At 38.1% G+C, this 22,262-nt stretch overlaps 1 protein-coding gene across 1 annotated transcript in view; it reads right to left on the bottom strand.

Moving 5' to 3' along the window:
• CFAP74 (cilia and flagella associated protein 74) overlaps positions 1-22,262 on the bottom strand; it is a 119,006-nt gene that overhangs the window by 27,777 nt on the left and 68,967 nt on the right. Inside the window, 2 exon segments of the mRNA XM_031961569.1 lie at positions 916-1,003; positions 14,255-14,383. Coding sequence (XP_031817429.1) covers positions 916-1,003; positions 14,255-14,383 — 217 coding nt within the window.

The raw sequence follows: 22,262 nt of genomic DNA, 5'->3' as shown, positions 1-22,262 counted from the left end.
AACATGTCCTGCTTCATTTTTATATATAGACTTTGCTTAATTAGCTTTCATGTTAAATATATGTATTATATTGTGAGATGTTTTTTTTCCTGTGAAAGTTTAATAAAAGAATCAGGGTCAAAAAAAAAAAGTGAAGCTTATTGACCCCTTTTTCAAAATGATGTTTTCATTATTCAAAATAATACAATATAAATATTCAAAATGAAATTATGAAGGAAGCCACTTCTGTGAAATACAGCTATAAAACTACTTTTAAGAATCTCTCCTTTCTACTCTTTTTCCCAGGTCAGTCTCCCATGTAGTAGAATGTTCATGCCCACCATGTCTCTCTCTCCATTGACCTTTTTCTCATTCCCACTTTCTGCGTCTTGGAGTTATTGTGTTCCATCTCTAGGAGAATACTGGCAGGAAAAAGATTTTCCCCCTTCCAGGCTTTGTACTATTCCAGAGGCAATCCAATTATTCCCCCCACTTTCTGTTCTGGGGCCAGCTCATTTTCCACTTGCAGTATCTGTCCACAATAATGATAAATGAACTATGGGTAGTCCATTCAATTAAGTACCGTGGCTTGGACAATAGGCGTACTTTATTCTCTCTCTGTCTCTCTCTCTGTCTCTCTCTCTGTCTCTCTCTCTCTCTCTCTCTCTCTCTCTCTCTCTGTCTCTCCTTAGATCAAACTTTTGTAAGTGACTATTAATTGATCCCAGGTTATATAAACATCAAAGGTGGATGAAGAGCCCTGAGAAGAGTTCATTCAGCAAGCCCTCCCAAACACCCACAAACCCTGTTTATTAAAACAGTAATGGGAGAATGGTTACTCTTACCAGCTCTGATCAAAGATCAGCCTAGATTCACATATGTTTGAGCCTTGGACCTGTAATTTAGCTGACAACATCAATCGATTGTGTCACTGACCTGATCAGCGACTCTTATTGTCATGGGGGCTTCCAGGACTCTAGTCTCTGGGTCAAAATACTCTCCTGCATCTTCTGGAAGAGAGAGTCTGAAAGAGAAGGGAAAAGAACTTTAACACATCTTTTCTTTATGTTTATCAACATATTAGTAATATATGTATATTATATAGCTAGTGGTTATCGACATGTTATTTTATAAATATATGTGCATAAATATATTGTAGATACATATATATGGCTAGTGGTTATCAACTTATTAGTTTTATATATATAGGCATATACCTATTATATATATGACTAGTAGTTATAAATATATTAATTTTATATATATATGTGCATATACATATTTTCTATATGGCTAGTGGTTATCAACATATTTGTTTTATATATGTATGTGCAAATACATAATATATATTTTATATATATATATATATATTATATATAGCTAGTGGTTATGAAATCACAGGACATTAGAAACATGTTAGAGTAGATATATTATGAAAAAAAAATTCTGTTTAGAACTTCCCCATCGCACTCCCCACCTCCACAGGCTGTGATATTGCTAAAGAGCTTGGCAAGTGCATTCATTCTGTGGGTTTTTGAGATCAATGAAGATCCAGTTCTTGTCAGGTAAGACTATGGTCCAAGGAGACTGGTAGCCTTCTGATAGTTACAGGTATCAGTTATTCACAAAGTTTTGTTGGAATTAAATATTTCTAATTCAAATCATAATCAAGAGGCAGCTAAGTGGATAGAGTTCAAACTTTTGACCCAGGACAAATGATTTTACTCTTTGACTGCCTCAGTTTCTTCAACTGTAAAATAGGGATTAAAAATAGCACCTGTTTTGTAGGATTGTTGTGAAGATCCAATGAGATAATCTTTGTATAGCACTTTTCACGATTCCTGGACACAGTAGGTGTTTAATAAATGCTTATTTCCTTTCTTTACCCCATTCCCCATTGAGGATACAGTAAATAAGGTTTGGGGAGAATCCTTTCATGACCACTAGAATATAATTTATCTGTGATACGTTTTCATTGTTAACTATGGTATGAGGCTTTCTTAAATCAAGGTTCATTTGGACATGATTTGAGAGATCAGTTGGTCAATAACTATTTATTATATGTCAGGTGTTATGCTAAGTGCTGCAGATACAAAGAAAGGGAAAAAACTCAGTAGTCTGCCTCAGGGAGCTTCCATCTAATGGAGGAAACATGAAAAACTATCTATATATGAGATATACAAGGTAAGTGGAAAGCAATTTCAGAGGAAAGGAGTTGGGGGTGGAGGGTGGGAGAGATCAGAGATTCCAGAATCCAGGGAATCCAGGAGGCAGGAATAAGAAGAGAGAGTATCTTAGACGTGGAACACAGCTAGAGATGGAGCATCCTCTGTAAAGCTGGTATGATTGGATTACAGAGCACATGGTGTAAGAAGGTTGGAAAAGGCTTTAAAATGCAAGCAGAGGCTTTGATATTTGGAGGTAATGGGTTGCCATAGCATTTACTGAGAGGTAGAAGCATCCAAACGGTCAAAGCTGAGCTTTAGGAAGGTCCCTCTGGCAACTGAATGAAGGGTGGATTGGAGTGGGGATGGGTCAAAGAGAAGGAGGGAATTGGTCCAAGGGGCAGGTGATGAAGGCCAGAGTCAGGCAGTGGGTGAATGAGCAGAGAGAAGGGGATGTAGATGAGCAATATTTAAGGCTAGGGATGACAAGATTTGATGACAATTTGATTCTGGGGGTGACTGAGAATAAAGGGTGGGGGTCACAAACCTTGGTGAGGAGGAGGATGGTCATAGTCTGAACAGTTATAAAAAATTGGGAAGAGGGAAGGTTCCTAGTAATGACTTCTCTTATGGACATGTCGAGATTGAGATGCTTACTGGACATCCAATGCCTGGAAGATGTCCAAGAGGTGGTGATGGAACAGGAGATTTCAGGAAAGAGCTTAGGGATAGACATGTAGATAGATCTGAGAGTCTTGTTCATAAAAATGATAATTGAATACAGGGGAACTAATGAGATAATCAAGTGAATAGTGGAGAGTCAGGATTGTTCAACTGGAATCCATCCATGAAAGCCCAAGGGGACTGTGGATCCATTTCAGGAAATCTGTGAGCTCCGATGGGAAAAGGAGGGAAGCATTTATAGAGCACCTACTATATACCAGGCACTATACTAAGTGGTTTACAAATGAAATTAGCTGACATCTGTCATGCCCACAAAGCCAGAGGAAGGTCCTCTCCATCACACAGTTTTTCTATCAGCAAATGCACAATCTCATAATACTTTCATCCAATTCTCTCGTGAGTCATGGCAAATTAAGCACGTAAAGAAAAATAATACAGCCGTATCTCACTTCAGGAAGGACACATAATCTTGAGCAGCTGCTTGTAAAAATAATTTAATTATATAATTAGTGTGGCTCTAATTATGTCTTAATAAAATTGAGCTTGCTATTTAAAGGCATCCTACAAAGAATCCCTTTGAAAAAGGAACAATCAACTAATGACTTACCTATGATGTAAATCTAAATTTTCATCGGTTTAAAACTGAGCCCCTTTTCCAAGTCTTTTGCTGGGAAGTGCCCTTGTTGGGTTGGGCAGCCTCAGTAACAAGTCAGGGAAATGGGCTTTTATTTGACAAGTCTCCAAAGAGAAGGACAGAATAAAGGAGTTGGGGAAAGACATTTAAAGACCATGATAACCAGGAGATCAAGAATTTGTTCCCTTTAGTTAGGGACTTGGGGCTCTGTCCTTGTGGCACAGATTCCTCCAACTGCTAGTATGCTTAGTGACTGATTCAATCAATTTAAGGACAATTGTTAGTACAATCTGAGCTTTAAGGAGAGGTTGTTCTCCCTTGCTGGCAAAGTTTCATACTCCAATTTAAATCCTTGAGTTTGTTTAGTGCTGCAAAGGGGCAGGACCAAGGAAGTCATCTACTGAGCATCATTTTCCCAAAATGCTGCCATCCACCAATCCCTAAAACACTCTTGTCAGGTCCCTGAATAAATCCAGTTGTTTTTGTCTTTCTCAGGGAGCCAGATGATCACAGGAAAGACTATTTATTGACCAAAAGCCAAGATAGCAGCAAATGCTGGCTGGAAATGACTGATTTTTCTAAACTAACCATCTGGTGGCAACTGAACCTGAATAACCAAACAGAGACTTTGTATCTCAGAAAAATTGAGTAAATGAGGCTCTGGGGTTTAAAAAGGGGGACAATTATAATCCTCAAATGAGAAATTTTGTTCCTCTAGGAGTCTAAGTTTGCTTCTCAGACACTCATAAATATTTCTGATGATTTTTCCGGATTTAAAGTCTGTAGTGGCCAAAAATATCAATCCTGATCATGGAGTCTGCCATGCACCAATCCCATCCTTCCCCATCTCACACCCCTGAATAAACCTAAGTCTGATTCTGTCTCCTCTCAGATAAATGGAACTGAATACTCCTCCCGATCAGTTTTGTCAAGGGCACCTGGGTGGCAGTGGATAGAGCCTACAGCCTGAAATCAGAAAAATTCAAATTTGATTTCAGATACTTCCTGGCTGTGTGATCCAGGGAAATGCACTTCATCCTATTGGTTTCCTAGCAAAAGCACTCTAGTATCTCTACCAAAAAAACTTCCAAATGGGGTCACAAAAAGTCGGACATGAGTGCAATGACTGAGTAATAATAACAATTTTGTCAATGAACAAATAAGAAAATTTATTAATTGCCTACTGTATGTGCAAAACACTGTCAAGAAAAATCAAAAGAAAAATAAGTCAATGGAATTGAATGGCTAGAAGGAAACTGTTCTTAAAAAAAAAAAAAGTCCTCATGATAAAAGTTTAAACTTCCTATGTTCACCTGAGGCAGAAGTTAGATAGTAAATGAACAAAAAGACTGAGCCATGTGTTCTTTCTTTTCAGTGTCTTTTGTTAAATATCAGTCTCTTTGAGTTAAGAACACACAAAGGCCACCCTACCAAGTTGGGTCTACCCAAGATCAATGGCGTCCTTTCTCACCGCAGACCATATTGTTTCTTTGTATATAACACAATGACATTTCAAAGAATTGTAGATACATCACCACCGGGGGTCTCGGAAATCATTTGGTCTAATGCCCTCATTTTGAAGTCTAAAAGGGGAGCAGTTCATCACTGGTCTTAGTGAAATGCTTGGTACACAGTAGGCCCTTAATAAATACTTGTTGCCTGAATGGCTGACATGGATAGTGAGTAGCTGAACTGGGGTTCAGCCCTCAAACTGCCGATCCAAGATCCAAGACTCTTTCTTCTAAGTGAATCCCATTTTTCAAAGATTTTTGGCTCTGCCCCCAGCAATCCCATTTACACATTTCCAGCGCGCTCAACACAGGCGTTCACTTGAAATACCGATGTCCCTATTTATAACCCCCAGAACTGAAAGCAGTGGGAGTAAGTCTCCCCCACACCAATTTCCACAGTGATTTGACTCCCACTGCCTGATTTCTATGGAAGCTGAAGGCAACTCTCAAAGCTTTATAACTAACTGCATTCAGACTGTTTGATTCCCTCAGCCCCTTGAATGGGATGTCTTTGAAACTGGGACAGTCGCTGTTCATTATTCCACTGGAAACCATTTCCAAGAATAATCATCGAGGTAAAATTCTGGATGAGACTATGACTCTAGTTGGGCGCCCCAGACTGAAATCTTGTTTCTGAGGAGGTTTCTTTCATTTCCAACAATCTTTTCCTTTGAGTTCTAGTGAACCTTCCCATAGTCCCTATCCAAGAAAGGAAATGAATTTTGGAGCCTATTACTATGAAGATGTCAATAATAAATACAAAAGAGATTCAGAAATTTCAATAGGGTGATATACAATTGTTCCTTTCACACTGAAACTTTCATCATTATGATTTCTATATATCACAAGTTGGCATAAGAAATCAAATGGGAATTTTGGGGGAGTTTTGCAAGCTGAGGATGGCATACAAAGGCCAAACAGAAAAAGTTTAGAAACTCAGAAAGGCACAAAATATATACATATTATTGTAAAAATGAACATATTTTATCTTTTAATACCATAATAATTCAGATTTCTTATGGTATGAAGGGAGGACCAGAAAATCTTATATGGATATTCTAGATTGCAGGGGTGCTATACCGCTAATTCCCATGATATGGAAGGGATTGCTATAATGATTGGCTAAATATTCCTTGTACCTCTTTTTTTTAATTGAAGTTTTTTATTTTCAAAACATATGCAAAGGGGCAGCTAGTTGGTGCAATGGATCCTAAAGTTCAAATCTGGCCTCAGACACTTAACACTTTCTGAGTGACTCTGGGTAAGTCACTTAACCCCAATTGTCTCAGCTAAAAAAAGAAAAATAGAAAAAAAAAAAGCAAGGATAATTCTTCAACATCGATCCTTGCAAAACCTCGTGTTTCAATATTCCCCCCTCCTCCTCATGGCAAGTAATCCAATATATGTTAAATTCAACATAGGCATATATTTTTATACAATTATCTTGCTGCACAAGAAGAATCAGATCAAAATGGGAAAAAATGAGAAAGAAAATAAAATTTCAAGCAAACTACAACAAAAAGAGTGAAAATACTATGTTGTGATCCATACTCGATTCCCACAGACCTCTCTCTGGGTGTCGATGGCTCTCATCATGACATGATCATTGAAACTGGCTTGAATCAATTCATTGTTGAAGAGAGCCACATCCATCAAAATTGATCACTGTATAATACTGTTGTTGCCATGTACAATGATCTAGTCCTGCTCATTTCATTTAGCATCAGTTCATGTAAAATCTCTCCAGGTATCTCTGAAATCAGTCTGCTGATTGTTTTTTTATAAAACAATAATATTCCATAACATTCATATACAATAATTTATTCAGCCATTCCCCACCTGAGGGGCATCCACTCAGTTTCCAGTTTCTTGCCACTATGAAAAGGGCTGCCACAAACATTTGCCCATGTGGGTCCCTTTCCCTCCTTGAAGATCTCTTTGGGATACAGGCCCAGTAGGAACACTACTGGATCAAAGGGTATACACAGTTGGTTAGCCCTTTGGGCATATTTTCAAATTGCTCTCCAGAATGACTGGATCCATTCACAATTCCACCTATTAGTGTCCCAGTTTTCCTATGTCCCCTCTAACATTCATCATTATTTTTTCCTGTCATCTTAGCCAATCTGAAAGTTGTATAATAGTACCTCAGAATTATCTTAATTTGCATTTCTCTGATCAATAGTGATTTAAAGCACCTTTTCATATGACTAGAAATGGCTTCAATTTCTTCATCTGAAAATTGTCTGTTCACATCCTTTGGCCATTTATCAATTGTAGAATGTCTTGAATCCTTATAAATTTGAGTCAATTCCATATAAATTTTAGAAATGAGGCCTTTATCAGAACCCTTGAATGTAAAAATGTTTTCCCAGTTTATTGCTTTTCTTTTAATCTTGTCTACATTAGTTTTGTTTGAACAAAACCTTTTTAACTTAATATAATCAAAATTATCTATTTTGTGTTCAATAATGAACTCCAGTTCTTCTTTGGCCACAAATTCTTTCCTTCTTAACAGATCAGAGAGGTGGATTATCCTTTGTTCTTCTAATTTGCTTATAATATCATTCTTTATGTCTAAATCATGAACCCATTTCAACCTTATCTTGGTATACGGTGTTAGGTGTGTGTCAATGCTTGGTTTCTACTATATTAATTTCCAATTTTCCCAGCAGTTTTTGTCAAATATTGAGTTTTTATCCCAAAAGCTGGGTCTTTGGGTTTGTCAAACACTAGATTACTATAGTCATTGACTATTTTGTCCTGTGAACCTAACCTATTTCACTGATTGACTACTCTATTACTTACCCAGTATCAAATGGTTTTGATGACCACTGCTTTATAATATAGTTTTAAGTTCTGGCACAGCTAGGCCATCTTCATTTGCTTTTTTAAATTAATTCTCTTGAAATTCTTGATCTTTTGTTCTTTCAGATGAACTTAGTTATTTTTTCTAAATCTGTAAAATAATTTCTTGGAGTTTGATTGGTATGTCACTAAATAAGTAGATTACTTTAGGTAGTATTATCATTTTTATTATATTATCTCATCCTACCTATAAACACTTGATATTTTCCCAGTTGTTTAGATCTGACTTTGTGTGGAAAGCGTTTTGTAGTTGTGTTCATATAGTTCCTGACTTTACCTTGGCAGATAGACTCCCAAATATTTTATATTATGACAGTTATTTTAACTGGAATTTCTCTTTGTATCTGTTGCTGCTGGACTTTGTTGGTAACATATAAAAATGCTGATGATTTCTGTGATTTATTTTATATCCTGCAACTTTGCTAAAGTTGTGAATTGTTTCTAGTAGTTTTTTAGTTGATTCTCTAGGGTTCTCTAAGTATACCATCATATCATCTGCAAAGAGTGATAATTTGGTTTCTTCATTACCTACCTCAATTCTTTTAATCTTTTTTTCTTCTCTTATTGCCAAAGATAACATTTCTAATACAATATTGATCAGTAACAATGATAGTGGGCAACCTTGTTTCACCCCTGATCTTAATGATTCCCTGTACCTCTTGACAAGCTTCTCATACTCCATGGGAATGAGTCAGTCCATAAGGATTTATTATTATACTTTGCTCTAGGCACTGCGCTAAGCCCTGGAGTTACAAAGAAGAAAAAACAAAAACAAAAAACAGACACTAGCTGTGTGACTCTGGGCAAGTCACTTAACCCTGCCTGGCTCAGTTTTCTCATCTGTAAAATGAGCTGGAGAAGGAAATGACCATGAAAACCCTAATGGGTCATGGAGAGTCAGTCAAGTGAGAACTACATTACAAAGAATTGAGAAATGAGTGGGAGGTGAGGAAATGGAGGCAGTGAGCCCAGAGGATTTTCTCCAGGAATTTGGCTTCTAAAAGGAAGAAGAATCTTAGGGAAATAGAGTGAGGATATATAAGAGGCAGAACAAAGCTTTGGAAAGAGGAGGGAGATTTTTCCAGATTCAATTCTCTCTTCAGAAGTTCTAATTTCCAGTCAAATTGGGCTATGCTGTTGAAGGGAGCCCTGAAACTCTAAAACTCCTTGGAAGAGAGATCCTCCTTGGACCCTGAGTCTGTGGGACCCCACCCGAGGGAAACAAGATAAACGGCTTCATTCTGTTATCTAGGTGGGACCAGTTGAGTCAGGAGTTGGAGATTCCAATCCTATTCAGTTGAAGATTTTCTATTCAATTCTACCTCAAACTTTACCCACCAGCCTCACTGGGAGGGGAAGCAGGCCTTCACTTGTAGCCAAAGGCTTTTATTATGAAAACAGCAATTTTAGACCCAATCCTTGCAGAGGAGCTAATATGCCAAGGAAACTCTCTCTCTTCCTGGGCTATTAGAAAACTCTGCCCACTGGGATGATATTCTCTCTCTCTCTCTTTTTTAATAGTCTTTTATTTACAGGTTATATGTATGGGTAACTTTACAGCATTAACAATTGCCAAACCTCTTGTTCCAATTTTTCACCTCTTATCCCCCCACCCCCTCCCCCAGATGGCAGGATGACCAGTAGATGTTAAATATATTAAAATATAAATCAGATACACAATAAGTATACATGACCAAACCGTTATTTTGTTGCACAAAAAGAATCAGACTCTGAAATATTGTACAATTAGCTTGTGAAGGAAATCAAAAATGCAGGTGGGCATAAATATAGGGATTGGGAATTCAATGTAATGGTTTTTAGTCACCTCCCAGAGTTCTTTCTCTGGGAGTAGCTGGTTCAGTTCATTACTGCTCCATTGGAAATGATTTGGTTGATCTCATTGCTAAGGATGGCCAGGTCCATCAGAACTGGTCATCATCTAGTATTGTTGTTGAAGTATATAATGATCTCCTGGTCCTGCTCATTTCACTCAGCATCAGTTTGTGTAAGTCTCTCTAGGCCTTTCTGAAATCATCCTGCTGGTCATTTCTTACAGAACAATAATATTCCATAATATTCATATACCACAATTTTGGGATGATATTCTCTTCCAGCATTACCCTCTCTTTATCTCCCTCACCTATTTCCCTAACCAGACATTATGCCTCTCTATTGGGATTTCTCTACTAGAAACTTTACTCCTCTGCCAGGACTCCTCCACTACTTTACTCTCCTATTGGGACCTTACTTTATATCTCTCTGTCAGGACCTTGCCACTAAGGAATTCAGCCATTCTATTCATTCATAGCAAAGACTGACTTCCCAATGGCAGTAATAAACCTCTCTTTATCAGTCTAGCTTTTTGGATTTATATATTCCTTTGCGAAGGACCTCTGTGCCACCAGAAGGGGGTTCCCACAACTCCCTGCCTTGCACTGAATCCTAAGGGGATTTAGGGGAGCCAAAACCCCTGAATCTGGAACCTGCCACTAATCTCATCATCTAACTTCCTGAGCACCAGGAACCCTAATTTCCTCATTTGGTTCCCTGACTGGGAATCAAGAGGAGACTATCCTGAATCCAGACATCATCACTAGGATGAAACATGAACATGTGTGTCCGACGATTGGCACATAGTGTGCACATAATGCTTGATGAATTGCACTGCATGGCATTTATGGACTGAGAAAATGCATGATGAGAAACAGAATTTAGTAATGCTTTTAAAGCATAATCGCAACTATTTTACACATTTCAACCAATAAATCAACCAGTATTTATTTGGTACCTTTTAAATGTTAGGAGAGCCAGCCGTGGTGCATAAAGCACCTGGAGTCTGTAAGATGAGTTTTGATCCAGCCATAGACACTTATTAACTATATGACCCTGAGCAAGTCCCTTAACCTTTTGTGCCTCAGTTTCCTCATCTGGAAAACGAGTCAGAAAAGGAAACGGCAAACCGCTCCCGTACGCCCGCCAAGAAAACTTCAAATGCGGTCATGAAGAATCGGACACGACTGCAAATGACTGAACAACAATGACATGAAGTGCTAGACACTGTGGCTAGAAGTACAGAGAATGAAACAATCACTTGCATTCCAATGAGGGAGACCAAAAATTCGCATATAAATATAAAGTAACTAAATACAAAAACATAAAAAGTCAACAAATATGTTAGTTTGGGAGACAGGGCCCCAGTAGCGGGGGAGAGGGGAGCTCAGGAAAGGCTTCTTGCAGAATATGGTGCTGGAGCTGTCTCTTATAATAGAAAGAGAGGGATTCTGTAAGAAAGAGGTGGTAAGAAGGGAGTGGGTTAGGTATATCGGATGGTCAGTAAAAAATTGTGCAGGTAGGAAATGAGGGCTATGTGAAGAGGTAATAGTAATGAGAGAGAGAGAGAGACTGAGATGGACAGAAAAGAAGGAGAGAGAAAACAAGAAAGAAGAGGAGAGGGAGACACAGGGATAGAGAGATTTACAGAGAGATACAGCCAGAGAGAGAGAGATACAGAGAGAACACACACACACACACACACACACACACACAGAGAGAGAGAGAGAGAGAGAGAGAGAGAGAAAGGCAGACACAGAGACAGATAGACAGCGAGAAAGACACACAAATAGACAGACAGACAGACAGAGAGAGAGACAGAGAGAAAGACAGAGAAACACAGAGAAAGAGATTATTGAGTGTACAGATATTATGTTTGCTAAATAATGAAGATATAGGGGCTCCTTTTTGCAAAACTCTTCCTCTCTTCCCTCCCCTCAGATGACTCGGGCTGATTTATTTGGAAACATGGTCTAGATGATCTCAAGGTTTCTTCTAGTTTTTCATGATCTAGTTTTCATGATCATGAGGTTTACCTATTTCTTTTAAGAGTTCTGAATGATAAGAAACAAAGATAGGTAATCAATATGGTAATCAAAGGAAAACTGGACTATTTTCCCTCTATTTTCCTCTATTAAAAAAAATCTTTTTTTGATCTCAGGGATTCAGCACTTGCTTAGTTAACATTTTGCTAGAGAATTTATGGGTGGGTCAACCTGATAGACATGGATTCTGCAGGAGAAATTCAATCTAGCACTTAACTCTAATAATATTTGTTGATACCTGTGGAGTGCAGAAGGATCATGATGGGTGAGGCAAGATCAAGGTCAAAGAACCAGAAACTACCATCCTTGCCCCTCTGGGGAATGGAGAGATTAAAAAAAAAAAAGCACATACACAAAAGAATGATGGACACTTAGAAATGTATTTAAAAAACACTACAAAATGAATTAAAAGGTATTTTTCTTCTTAGGACATGTGATTATGTATATTCTCCCAAGAATTCTTTTTCTTTTAAAATTACTATTTTTTTGTTTGTGGCAGCCCTTTTTGTAGGGGCTAAAAACTGGACACTGAGTGGCTGCTCATCAGTTGGGGGATGGCTGAATAAGTTATGGTCTATGGATGTTATGGAATATTACTGTTCTGTAAGAAATGATCAGCAGGATGATTTCAGAAAGGCCTAGAGAGACTGACAAGAATTGATGCTGAGTGAAATGAGCAGAACTAGGACATCATTGTACACGACAACAAGAAGACTATAAGAAATTCAATTCTGATGGACATGGCTCTCTTTAACAATGAGATGATTCAGACCAGTTCCAATGATCTTGTGATGGAGAGAGCAATATACACCCGGAGAGAGGACTGTGGGAACTGAGTGTGGATCACAACATAGCATTCTCACTCTTTCTGTTGATGTTTGCTTGAATTCTGTTTTCTTTCTCAGGTTCTTTTTTCCTCCTTGATCTGATTTTTCTTGTGCAGCAAGATAACTGTATAAATATGTGTACATATATTGGACTTAATGTATAGTTTAACATATTTAACATATATGGAATTACCTGCCATCTAGGGGAGAGGGTGGGGGGAAGCAGGGAAAAATTTGGAATAGAAAGTTTTGCAAGGGTCAATGTTGAAAAATTACCCAAGCACATGTTTTGTAAATAAAAAGCTTTAATAAAAAAATTAATATATGTAATTTATGCAGACATTCCCCAACTGATGAACATCCACTCAATTTTCAGTTCCCTATCACTACCAAAAAGGGCTGCCACAAACAATTTTACACATGTGGGTCCTTTTCTCTTTTTCAAGTATTTTTTCTGACACTAAAAAATAGACTATTTCCTAACACCAGACTATCTGTGCAAGGGTCCAAAGATAAGTATTGGCAGAGCAGTACAGCATCTCTTTAAAGATAGTTAAAGAGCCACAAGACCTAGAAGCTATATCAACCCAAATTTACAGTGAGCTAGAAGTTTAAATGTATATATTTCTAGGATCCATATACTTAACAAAGGATTGCTGAATTGATCTGAGCACAAGATGGCCCAGGATGATACACTACCAATAATAATGACAGCTTACTTATATAAATTTTCCTGGCTTACAAGACTTTGTCCCACTAAAATGTATTTTGTTGTTGCTGTTGTTGTTGTCTGTTTTTTTTCTTTTTTTGTCCTATCTGATAATTTGTGACCTCGTTTAGGATTTAAGAAATATTGGAGCAGGGCAGCTAGGTGGTGTAGTGGATAGTGCACCAGCCCTGAAGTCAGGAGGACTCAAGTTCAAATCTGACCTCAAACACTTAACACTTCCTGGCTGTGTGACCCTGGGCAAGTCACTTAACTCCAATTGCCTCAGCAAAAAAAAAAAAAAAAAAAAAAAAAAAAAAGAAATATTGGAATGCGGTTTGCCATTTCCTTTTCCATCTCATTTTACAGATAAGGGAACTGAGGCATACAGGGTGAAGTAGCTTTCCCAGGGTCACACAGCTAATAAATGTCTGAGGCTGGATTTGAACTCCCGAAGAGGATGAGACTTGCTCAAATGCAGCTGGAAAGGCCCCAGTAGCAGCAGGCAGAATATGCCCAAAGGTGACCCTGAGAGTGCAGCTTTATTTCAAAAGCAGGGGCTGTACAATGCCTTATCTGCGCAGGAGGAGCTGGACCACCTATCCCTATATGCCTTCTTGCTCCTTCTTCTGTAGTCAAGCAGAAAAAGAAGGTCCTTGAAACATCCATCCAATAACAGCAGGAATATTGATTCCCCAGCCCCTTGACAAAAGTGGAATATCCCACTTGCCCCTTCTGGACATTTTGCTCCGGGGACATTCTCCAAGGGGCCCCAGCAGTGGGTTTCCGCTCAGGTTTGAGGCCCTCCTGCTTCCCTGCAGGAAGAGTACCGCAGCCTTTAAAGGCAGCTCGGGCCCACATCTGCCTTGGCCTTTAGATTCACGATTGATCAAAGGGAAGAAGGGTACCCCCAGGTATGCTGGAGCAGAGACTCATTTGTCCTGAGAAACCATTAGGGATGGCGGCTGGACCAGTCAAAAAAAGGCTTGTGCTAAGGCGACTTACTTGGGCAAGAACTTGAGCTGGACACTGAAGGAAGACTGAGCTTGGATGTAACCTGTTTCTGGGAGGAGTTCGATGTGTTTCTGCAGTTCTGGGCACACTTCAAACTTCAGCCGCAAAGCAGCTTTGGATCTGAAAGGAGAGCAAGGGCAGAAGCTTACTCTTGGGCTCCGGACTTGGATTCATCCCCTCCTTCCAAAGAGGAATGAGTGTGGGAAGAGTTTCCCCTCTGGGGGAAGGAGAGGTGTGTTTGGTTCTAGGGATGTGATGATGATGATGATGAAGAAGAAGAAGAAGAAGAAGGAGGAGGAGGAGGAGGAGGAGGAGGAGGAGGAGGAGGAGAAAGAGACAGAGACACACACACAGAGAACAAGAATGAGAGAGAATGAGAAACACACAAGAAATGGAGATAGAGAAACAGAGAAAGATAGAGATACACAGAGAGACACACACAGAGAAAGAAGAGAGACAGAGACAGAAACACACAGAAAGAGAGAAGAAAAAGAAACAGAGACAGAGACAAAGAGAGAGACATGCAGAGAGGTGAGGTGAGGAAAGTATCTTCAACTATCTGGGAGGAGACCAAGATAGAAGGGGAGCTATGTGGGGTGAGAGCTCCCATAGGAACCCTTATACTCAGAGCTATTAATAACTTGAAGGAATTAAATATGTCTTTGGGATTAATAGTCACTCATTCAAGTGTACTTTTCTTTTTTAAAATAAGTCTTTTTTTTCTCCCCTGTTCAAAGGTATTTAATACCTTTAAGGGGGAAACTGGTCTCAGGATGCACTGATGGGGGAAGGGTTTTCCCAACTCTTAGGGGTTTGAATTAAGAGTACAAACATTCTCTAGAAGTATACTTGAATCCTTCCTGTCACGAGACAATTTCTATCATAAAGGTTCTCAAAAGTTGCCTATACTTTGAGGCATTTCGGTGTTTCAAGAAATAAATTTCAGACACGAGCAGCCACACGATGAACCTTCATGCCTTCTATAGGCCTAGCACCTATTATTTAGCCATTAAAAGGTCACCCTTTAAAATCCAGCTTCCTTAAGTTTTACCCTCACCATAGTGCCCTTGAAATAACTCATGAGACAAAAACAAAAATAGAGCAAAACAGCCCCAATCAGTGTAATTTTCTGGGAAGAACAAAGCCCCTATTTTGGAATTATCAGTTCTCAAATTATATTACAGAGCAGTAATTATCACAATGATCTGGTATTGGATAAAAAAATAGAAAAACTGTTCAGTAGAATAGATTGGATAAGCAAGACTCAGAAGGGAATGCAGAGTGGCAGCCTAGGCTTTGATAAATCCCAGAAGAACATAAAGTACTTTGGGAAATAAACTTTTTATTCAACTATAACTGCTAAAAAAACCTCATGGTGATCAGGAGAGAATTAACTTTAGACCAAGAGTTTATGCCATATACATAATAAACTCCAAATGGACAAAGGATAATGTTACAATATTAAAAATTAAGAGGGAATGAATTAGGAAGAATTAATAAACCATTGTAATGTAGCAAATAGTATAAAAGACAAAAACTGACAACTTTTATTTTGGAAAAATAAAAGGCATTTTACAAGTAAAATAAATATAGCTAGAATTTAAAGAAAAGATAAGGTATGGGGAAAAAAAATCTTTGGATGAAACTTCTTTGACAAAAGGCTGATTTAAGATCCTCAAGGAATTGATACAAATCTCTAAGAACAATTTCCCAGTAAATAAATGGCCAAAGGATATGGACAAATTCATGAGAGAAGTAAAATAAGGAATCAACTCAAAATTGCAAGATATATCTGAGATATCAACTTTGCCATCAAACTGACAAAGATAATAAAAGATGGAAATATTAACTTTGAGGCATTAGTGGGATGTAGAAAACAGACACACACTAATTCATAACTGTTGCAACTGTGTATTGATCCAACAATTTTGGCAAATAATTTGGAATTCTGAAAGAAATGTAACAATTATGTTTTTATCCTTTGACCTAATGATCTCATTCTGGGGCTTATAACTCCTAAGGAGATAACTGATAGTAAGAGAAACATGTCTATGAAAAATATGCATAATTTTGGCAAAGAATTTGGAATTTTGCAAAGAAATGTTACAATCACATTTTTATCCTTTGACCCAATGATCTCATTCTAGGGCTTATAACTCCCCAGGAGATAACTGATAGTAAAAGAAACATTTCGATCTATGAAAATAGGCATAATTTTGGCAAATAATTTGGAATTCTGCAAGAAATGTTACAATCATGTTTTTATCCTTTGACCCAATGATTCCATTCTGGGGCTTATAACTCCTAAGAAGATAACTGGTAGCAAGAGAAATATTTCTATCTATGAAAATACTCATAGCAGCAGTGTTTATAAAAGCAATAGAAAATAAGTCTAGCAACTGGAGAAATTGTGGTGTGTGAATGTAATGAAATATTACTGTACCAAAAGCAGTAACAAAAGGGAAGAAATTCAAGGAAACAGAAGATGATTTATGAAATGACACAAAATGAACAAAAGAACAAGATATGAAATTATTGTAACTATGCAAATGAGGAAATTCTAAGTGACAACAGAACTCAGACAAAAACATAATGTGCTACCTTTTAAATCACATATGCATTCCTTTAATGAGTGGAAAACTACTAAAATGTTAGGTTTTATGTTGTTGTTCAGTTGGGTCTAACTCTCCATGATTCAATTTGGGGTTTTCTTGACAAAGAGATGGAATGATTTGCCATTTTCTTCTCTGGTTCATTTTATAGATGAGGAAACTGAGGCAAACAGGATGAAGTGACTTGCCCAGAGTCACAGCTAAGAAGTGTTCAGAAAGATTAATCTTCCTCACTCTGAGCCTGGCGCTCTATCCGCTATGGCGCTCCTTAGCTACCCCTAGGTAATATGTACTCAGTTGTAATCACTTTTATGTTATTTAAATATTGTCAGGGATTATCCATTACAGAAGTAATTAAGAAGGATGCTAGAAACTTTTATGGAGAAAATGTGGCTAGTGGGAAGAGCTCTGGATCTAGTGTTAGAGCGCCTGGCTTCAGATCCCACCAGTGCTATGGCTTGTGTCCCAGATGCTCAGTTACTCCCCAAGGGCAAAAATGCTCATTTGTCCTTGAGGATTTTATCTTCTCTCTTTGGAATAGTCTTCTTGGACTGATTTGATAATCTAAGAGCAATTACCTCTATCTCTTGGTAAAACCATAAAATGGGACTGATAATGCATCCCACTTAAACCACATATGCCTATGTATACATACAGCTACTAATATTTTCCAAACCTTGTTATTATTGCTGTGTTGACTTGGCGTAGTGAACTGGATTCTTTGATTACAACTAATAATTTCTTTTGAACTGTGTCATTCAGACATATCACCCAAGGCTCCTTTTTAAAATTTTTAATGGATCCTGAAATGAAAATATCATGGCTACATGGAAATGTGGTATCTAAAATCAATGTTTCCTGTAGTTATTAGAGAATGCTTTTATGTTTGCTTTGCTTTAAATCAAATTCAAATTGGCTTCCCAAAGCAAATGATAAGAGTGAATTTAGCTATCATGTGAATTAATTAACTATACTGCTTTGGGGGGAAAAATGGTTAAAAAAACCCACAACTCCAGTTTCTTAGTTTTCTGACTTATTCAGGAGAAACACAGATCATCTACCAAAGCAATGAGACACAGAATCACAGAAACTCAGAATTGAAAAGGGTCTCACAGGTCACTTGATCTGACCTAGATCTGAACAGAATCAGCTAAATTCCTGGAGGTTACGCACTCATTTTTGTGTCTGAAGTCCCAGCACAGTTCCTGGCACATTGGAAGTGCTTAATGTTTGCCCAGTTTAATTTAACTGATGAGTAATTCTCAACAATATCCAGCCTTTGCTCAATCACTCACAGTCAAGTCAGTACCAAAAGTAGACACAGTGCTAAGTGCTAGGGATTCAAGAAGAAGCAAAAGAAAATTCTTCCCCTCAAGGAGTGATTGGATGGGGACCTCTTGCCTTCTGAGGGAACCCACTCTTTTTTGGATAGCTTCTAACTGTTATTGAGTTTTTCTTTATATTGAACTGAAATTTATTCTCTCCCCCATCCATTGTTTCTGATCTTCCCCTCTGGGACCAAGGATATAATTCTTCTTCCAGGATGTGCCATAGCAATTTCTGAATCTCCCCTCTCCACCCCGTATTCTACTAAACCTATGCCAGGGTTAAACCTCCTTAGTTATGGCAACTGATGTTCAGACAGCAGAGTCTTGGACCAGTGTCTCCCTCATTGGAATTCCATCTGGCGCATCAATATTCTATCTCAGGCCGCCATTTTGAAACATTCAAATTTCTTCAAATTCTAATTTAAATGTCCAATGACATTTCACTGGTCTCTAGGAGTTGGTAGTTTCTCTGAAGGATGGGAATCCACTCAACAAAGCTGTTGAATTTACATGTTCACATGTAAACCTGTGGAAAAATGAAAGCTACCACACATCATCACCTTGGGTCCCTGAGTTTGGCTTCTGGAGGTTATAAATTGGCATCTTTTCCTCCTTAGATGAATATTCAAGTACATCAGAATGGCCCATTCTTAACAATAACCATGGTGCTCTGGGCACTGAGATCTGGTTTCCTTTTTCAGACAAAGATGTCTAGGGTATATCACATAAATGACAAAGAAATTCCATTTTGAGTAAAAGGACTTTAAAGAATTCTAGCTCTGGAATTGGAAGGGACCCCAGAAACCATCTAGTCCAACTCCCTCATTTGTCAGATGAGAAAATTGAGGCAGAGGGATGTGAAGTGATTTGGCAATTATTTTGCCTCGCTAAGAAATGCATTGAAGGGAGTTAGTTAGCAGAGTGGAAAGAGTACCTGCCCTGAACAGAAACATGATGTATAAAGCATGATGTGATCCTTGTCACTTGACCCTGCTTATCTAAAGTTTCCTCATCTATAAAATGAGCAGGAGAAGAAAATGGCAAACCACTTTTAATATCTTTGCCAAGAAAACTCCAAATGGGTCACGAACAGAGTGAGACATGACTGAGTGACTAAACAACAAAAAATACAGTCATGTTGTGGTCTCCAGCTTTTTAGTTTTGAGGGTTTGTGAGTAGCTGGGAAACTTCCTGCCCTAGGGGAAAAAAAACATTTTATCACTGATCAACAAACATTTATTAAACATCCAGAATATTGTATGAAAGAGAAAGATAGCTCCCCTCTTTTAAAAAAGTGAAAAATAACCTCCCAAAGGGGAAAAAATGGTTCCCCCACTCCCCTTCTCAGTTCTCCTGCGCGGGAGGAAGGCTGCTGGAGGCTGTATCCAGAGAGATGGGAGCCTGTGTAATTATCGATATGAACTCATATTTTCCTCTGGAACAAAAATAAATACTGTGGCTGCTGAAAACGCTTTGAGAATGCCAACTTGAATCCAATTTTAGTTCTTCAGCATTACCTTTCAAAAAAGATGGGTTGTGGAAGTACTTTGGCTTGCAAAGACACTCGACTTTTTCTTTCAGGTTTTTACAGATAATGCCCACCATAGTTTGTCTTTCCACAAGGTAGTGTGGAGGCATTTTACAAGCATTTCTGTTAGGTTACTTAACTTACACAACATATTGTAATTCACTTCATTTTTTCCTCTATTATTATTATTATTTTTGCTGAGACAAAATGACTCTTTATGACCCTATTTGGGTTTTTCTTGGCAAAGATACTGGAATGGATTGCCAGTTTCTTCTCCAGCTCATTTTACAGATGAGGAAACTGAGGCAGACAGGGTGAAGTGACTTGTCTAGGATCATCCAACTAGTAAGTGTCTGAGGTCAGATTTAACTCAGGAAGATTAGTCTTCTTGACTCCAGATGGCCACACTACTTATCTACCCTGTAACACAGGGATAGGAATACTTAAATGGTTATGATTTAGTCGTTTTCAGTTGTGCTGACTCTTCACTTTTCAAGATCCCCTATGGATTTTTTTTTTTTTTTTGGCAAACATACTGGAATGGTTTGCTATTTACTTTTCCAGCTCATTTTACAGATGAGCAAATTGAGAACAAGATTACATGATTTGCCTGGAGTCACATGACTAGGATGTGGCCGAATCTGTATTTGAACTCAGTTCTTCCTGATTCCAGATCTGAGGTTCTGTGGACTTTGCCACCTAGTTGGCTCATTAGAGTCATTAAGGAAGGAACCTATACAGTTAAGCTATTATTTGAAATTATATACTTTCTTAAGGACTTGGTCACTATTTGAAAAAAAGTGGAAACTGTATTTAGAGCTAGTTAAAAGTCATACAAAAAAAAATCATGCTTCTTTAGAGTTAGCCAGCCCTCAGTTTTTATGCCCAAATAATAATCAATCAGCTTCCAGGTCTGGAAAAACTTCAGAGCTGCTGCCAAAGATTAGAGGTATCTTTGGAGAACCAAAGTATTCTGCCACTGAGGAGATTGAAAAGGATGCATTTCCACCAGTGGTATTAGTCTGCAACTGGATAAGGTGACAACATCCACGGGATGGATAAATAGAATGCAAACCACCCCTTACTTGGGGCGGCTAGATGGTGCTGTGGAATTAAAAAGACTCATTTTGCTGCATTCCAATCTGGCCACAGATACTTACTAGCTGTGAGATCCTGGGCAAGTCACTTTACCCTATTTTCCTCAGTTTCCTCATCTGTAAAATGAACTGGAGAAGGAAATGCCATACCACTCCAGGATCTTTGCTAAGAAAACTCCAAATGGGGTCATGGACAAGACCGAAAAACAATTCAACAATAACAAAGCTACTTAGTAGGGATAGCTTCACTTGTGTATTTATGCCTTAGTATCTGGTATATAGTGAGCACTTAATAAATATGTGTTGATTTAACTGATGGATGGGAAATTCTGATTTATCTCCTCTCCCTTTTCCTCCTCCCGCTCCTAACGTACGTAGAATGGTACATTTCCTTTCAAAAAATAAATTTGGTAGGTTTTGTTCACATATCAGTTATGTTTTCTAATATTAGCTCTCCTTTCTTCCTCTCTTACATATCCATTCCTTCTAACAAAGAAGAAAAAATATTAAAAAAATAGTCAGCATTGAAAAATTCTTACATTATATGCAGTGATCCATACTTCCCACCCCCTACCTCTGCAAAGAAGCTGGGACTGTGTTTTTCTTTTTGGGGGAGAATAATGATCATTGTTTTGATTGTTTTTCAGTCATGTATAACTCTTCATGACCCCTGTGGGGTTTTCTTGTCAGAGATACAGGAGCACTTTGCCCTTTCCTTTACCCAGCTCATTTTTACAGATGAGGAAACTGAGGCAAGCAGTATTAAATGATTTACCCAGTATATGAGGCTGGATTTTGAACTCAGGAAGATGTCTTCCTGACTCCAGTACCAGCACTATCTGCACTATGGCACCATCTAGCTGCCTTATACACACACTGGAGATTGTCCAAAAAAAAAAATCATCTCATTTGAGCTATTCATTATATTTTTTTCCCTCTTGATCCTCCCTTCCATATGTAAGTAGGCAGCAATTTTTTAAAATGTAGATTTTCTTATAGCAAGTGAACATGTTTTGTTTCAGGATTGTTGTTTTGTTTTTGGTTAACATTATTGGAGAGGAATATATCTTTCACATCACCCAAGTGGAATGTTTATTCCTTGCAGACTTGGTAGATTTTAGTTTTACCACTTCCAAGCCCACAATGGGCACTGAAGCAATTGTTGAATTGAACCTCATGAAAGTCATTAAGTAAAACTTTCTAACCACTCTGATATATACTAGCATTATTAGTATTACTAATTTTGCCTGAAAAAATATAGAGACAATTGTGAATACCCATCAAGTGGAGAATAACTGAAGAAATTTGAATGTTGAATTAAAGAGAGATATTGAATCCTCAGAAACAGTTAAATGTGAGTTAAAAACCAGGCCTTAAACCAAAACCATTCTGATTCTAATTGGCCACCAGTAGGTTTTAGGCCAGGCCTCATTT

This window comes from Sarcophilus harrisii, chromosome 3, assembly GCF_902635505.1.
Source record: "Sarcophilus harrisii chromosome 3, mSarHar1.11, whole genome shotgun sequence".
NCBI classification, from domain to species: Eukaryota; Metazoa; Chordata; class Mammalia; order Dasyuromorphia; family Dasyuridae; genus Sarcophilus; species Sarcophilus harrisii.
The sequence above is the reverse complement of the archived record's forward strand: the minus strand, read 5'-3'. Positions and strand labels throughout refer to the sequence as shown.